The sequence below is a fragment of the Rana temporaria genome, chromosome 3 (assembly GCF_905171775.1).
Source record: "Rana temporaria chromosome 3, aRanTem1.1, whole genome shotgun sequence".
NCBI lineage: Eukaryota > Metazoa > Chordata > Amphibia > Anura > Ranidae > Rana > Rana temporaria.
The window spans coordinates 329,676,952-329,681,154 of record NC_053491.1 but is presented as its reverse complement, the minus strand read 5'-3'; the positions used below and the strand labels follow the sequence as shown (position 1 = coordinate 329,681,154).

The following is a 4,203-nucleotide window of genomic DNA, read 5'->3' as shown; positions in this document are numbered from 1 at the left end:
CGCTAACAATGCGTTTTTGGGAACCCTAAACTGCTGGGTACGCTGGTATAGATCTGATCAGATCAGATATTGATCTATTTAGATACTATACCACTAAGGGGAGTTTATGCTTTGCACGTGGGTGTAAGCGTTACTGGCACTAACCTAACGCTGCCTGGGGCGACGTAGACCCTGACTGACGCTAACATTTTATTGATATCACCCGCCGGGCGATCAGGGGGTTAAACCTTTATTGGGTTATATACGGCGGGTGCCCTGATGCTATAAACAGCAAACTAACTAACCAGCGTCACCCGCAGCGTCACTTATACGGTGATCACTGGTGAAAGGGTTAACTAGGGGGCAATCAGGGGGGTTAAAACCTTTATTAGGTAATATATGGGGGTACCTGAAGCTATATAAAAACCTGGCGGCGAACCTAAATAACTAAATAACTAACTGGCTAACCATCGTCACCAGTGACACTTATATGGTGATCACTGGTGAAAGGGTTAACTCTAGGGGCAATAAGGGGGTTAAAACCTTTATTAGAAATATTATGGGGTTACCTGACGCTATAAAAACCCTAGCGGCGAACCTAAAAAAATAACTGGCTACCTAGCGGCACCAGTGACACTAATACAGCGATCAGAAAAACGATTGCTTAGTGACACTGGCGATAGGGGGTGAAATGGTTAACTGGGGGGGGGGGGGGCGATCAAGGGGTTAAACCTTTATTAGGGGGGGGTAGGGGGCTACCCTGGACCTAAAGGGGCCTAAGACTAACTGCCCTGACACTTTTTACAGTCACAAATGACACTAAATGCAGTGATCAGTAAATAAATGATCACTGCAATCAGTGACACTGTGACTGGGGGGGGGTGATCTTGGGATGACAGGGGGGTGTTAAGTGTGCTTAAGTGTACCGGTGTTAGTGGTCTATTGGTGCAACTCACTGTTAGATGTCTTCTCTCCTCTCACCGGACGAAAAGACTGACACGAGGAGAGATGACATCACTTCCTCCTGCCTGTGTTTACAGTTCACAGGCAGGGGAAGCAGGTGATTCGCTGGGAGTGATCGCAAGGGGGTGGCCAAAAGCCAATGGCTCATCCCGGATCGCTTCCACAGCAAACTGGACCGCCACATGTACCGGGGGGGTCCGATCGGACCCCCGACCCGCGGTAGGGCAGACACGTACAGGTACGTAAATGTGCCTGTACGTGCCATTCTGCCAACGTATATGTACATGCGGCGGTCCTTAAGTGGTTAATAAATGGACACCTACTTGTCCAGGGTGCCTGCGGTGTCGGAAGCTGAAGCCGATCCATCGCTCGGCTCTTGGCTGCCCCCGCCGCCATCCTCGTGAGGTAATCAGGAAGTGAAGCATTGCGGCTTCACTTTGCGGTTCCCTACTGTGAATGCGTGAGTTGCGTTGCGTGTCCTCACTGGCCCCCACTGTTTTCTGGGACCTGTGTGTTTGCCAGAAGACAGCGGGGGGAGGGGAAGTAGCTTAACCCAGGGGGTTTATGCCCAGAAGTGGGTGCAAATACCTGTATTATACCCTCCCCCCTGAAAGGTGCCAAATGTGACAGCGGAGGACATCCGAAAAGCGGAGGTTCCATTTTTGTGTGGACCTCCGCTTTAATTACCACCTTAATCAGCCACAGAACCTGTAATTAATATGTGTCCTGGATTAAAGGGATGATGTGGCAACTCTAGGGATGAGTCATAAGAAGGCCAATGAGAGCTGCAGAGCTGGAGGCGTGCCTCTGCGTGTCTGTGTAAATCCAGGAAGTGAACAGGCAGCAGCTTCAGCTGCCCACAGTTAAAATGGCTGCAGCCTCAGGATTTCTGTTGGCAAGTAGAGAAGAGAATCCCAGTATATATAAAATAATATTCAAAGTGGTTGGAGGGAAGCTTCAGAATTGCAAAGATTTAAAAAAAATCTTATGCGAGCAGACTGCAGTTCCTCTTTAAATAAATAATAAAAAAAAAAACACTTTGAACTCTGCAGTCTGCACACCCCATCTGCTACCACTGACAGGTCACACAGTAGCGCGCATGTGCGAAGCCCGGCGCTTGACAGGAGCGCGCGGGGCGCCCACGTGAAGGGGCGTGGTGTGGGCGGGCCGTCCCGTCTCCTCAGTCTAGCTCTGCCTTCTTCCTTGAGTCTGCTTGCGCCGGCGACGGCAGCAGCAGCAGTTCCGGGCTTTCCGCTGCGCAGCTCGGAGTCCCCCCTCCCGTCTTTGATCACCGGACGCTTACACGGAGCCCGCTGTACGGCAGAGGAAACTTCCAGCTCGGTGTGCTGTGTTCAGCTGCATTGCAAGTGCCTGGGGGCACCCGCAGGAAGAGTCCCATTGTGTGCCAGCTGTAGGGGGCATCTGGACCGTCACCCCGGGCAACCGCAGCATCAGCACCAGGGACAGCTCCCCCCAGCCTCCTCTATACATATACTGGATGGGGGTGGTGTGATCACTCTAGGCTATGGTGGGGGGGGGATCAGGACTACAACTCCCATCTGCCCATGTCCTGTACTGCTCCTTTTAGTCACTTGTGTTCCCATCCTGTGCTCCAGGACTAGCCCCAGTCCCTGATCTATGATGTGACATTGCCCCGGACAGGCTCTGGATCGTCACCCATAAGGGATCGAGCTTTTACACAGTTGCACTATATTCATTTTTTATTTTTGTTTTATACCAAAAGGATTGTTTTTTTTGTTTTATTGGCCGCGTTTCGAATAAATAAAAAGCAATGACTGGGAGCCGGTGGCTGCGCTATGTGAACTGTTTGCCTTTGCTGGTCCTATTGCCTTGCTCGGTGGTCCGGGGCGCCTCGGAGACCACCAGCGTGGATTATTACAATGCCATTGTGAATGTGACGGCGCAGGAGCCGGGCAACAAACCCGCCCTGGATGGTGGTCGCTACGGGCTGGACTCCCCCGTCACCGAAGCCAAAGGGATCATTGTGACACCGGTCAACCTCCAAGGAGGTATTTGTCTTGCCATTGCTTATTTTGTAGCGCTCCGCGATGTCTGCTTTTGTCTGGAGGGTTACGCTGCTAACTAAAGTGTGTGCCAAAAAAACTTTTATATATATATATATATATATAACCTTTTTGGGGGGTTTTCTTCCATTTTTTTTCCAGCATTTGTCCCCATGAAGAGTTATCCTTTAACTTCCTGTTAAAGAGATGCAGCAGGAAGTCCTTATGAAGCTTCTACGTCTAAGATCACATGTGTGGGAAGGCGTGTAAATCTCGCTCATTCCTTCACCTGCAGGCAAAAGTGTGTGGGGGGGGGGACCATTTATTTCTAATGGCACCTTCCACACATTTGAAAATGCAGCGCGTTTTCAGGTGCGGGAAACTGGTGCAAAAGCACAATGCGTCGGTTTCGAAAAGGCACAGGGACCCTTTTCTTGTGATTCCCACAGGTTAAGGGGCTCATTCAAGTGACTGGACTTCTGTGCCCGTGCAAACATGGGCCAAACCAATCACATGCCTAAAGTTGGATACACACTATACAATTTTCAGCCAACATAGGTTCAGATGCCATTATTTTCAATGGCACCTAAAACGCGGTGCTGCAGCGTAATTTATCATGGCAAATCGTATTGTGTAAAGCTTGTCACTCAAAAGAAGCCCCTGCTCCCTTTTATGGGCAACAAGCTTCACGCTATGCGATCTGTCGTGCGATAAATCACGAGACAATCGCAGCAAAACCGCGTTCTAGGTGTCATTAAATATAAGGGCATCTGCACCTCTGTTTTGCGATTTGGAGTTTTGGGTTTTCATCAATTCTGGCGTGACCCCAAAATTCCCAGGTGTGAATGGAGCCTAAGGGTCCTTTCAAACTTGTGTGACTAAGACCCCTTTCACACTGACACGTTTTTCAGGCGGTTCAGCGCTAAAAATATCGCTGCTATACCGCCTGAAAAAATCGTGCCCTGCAGGCTTCAATGTGAAAGCGGGGTGTTTACGGCTCCTATACCGCTCCTTCCCATTGAAATCAATGGTAAACTGCGGTAATACCGCCCGCGATGTGCCTCTACAGAGGCGCATTGCGGGCGGTATTAACCCTGTTTAGGGCGCTAGCGGGGGTTAAAACCGCACCGCCAGCGACCGAATATCGCGGTAAATACGACGGTATATCGGCGCTAAAAATCGCGCCGCTATACCGTCACCGCACCTCCACTGCCCCATGTGAAAGGGGCCTTAGAAC

At 50.4% G+C, this 4,203-nt stretch overlaps 1 protein-coding gene across 4 annotated transcripts in view; it reads left to right on the top strand.

Annotated features, from left to right (window-relative positions):
- Positions 1 to 2,135: 2,135 nt before the first annotated feature.
- The window catches only part of RNF130 (ring finger protein 130), a 453,463-nt gene continuing 451,395 nt past the window's right edge, over positions 2,136 to 4,203 (top strand). For 3 of the 4 annotated variants that reach the window (XM_040344997.1, XM_040344998.1, XM_040344999.1), the window contains exon 1: positions 2,136 to 2,972. In XM_040344997.1, coding sequence (XP_040200931.1) covers positions 2,735 to 2,972 — 238 coding nt within the window. In that variant the 5' untranslated portion in view covers positions 2,136 to 2,734. The remainder of the gene's footprint in view (positions 2,973 to 4,203) is intronic. The other variant, XM_040344996.1, reaches the window with a different exon arrangement.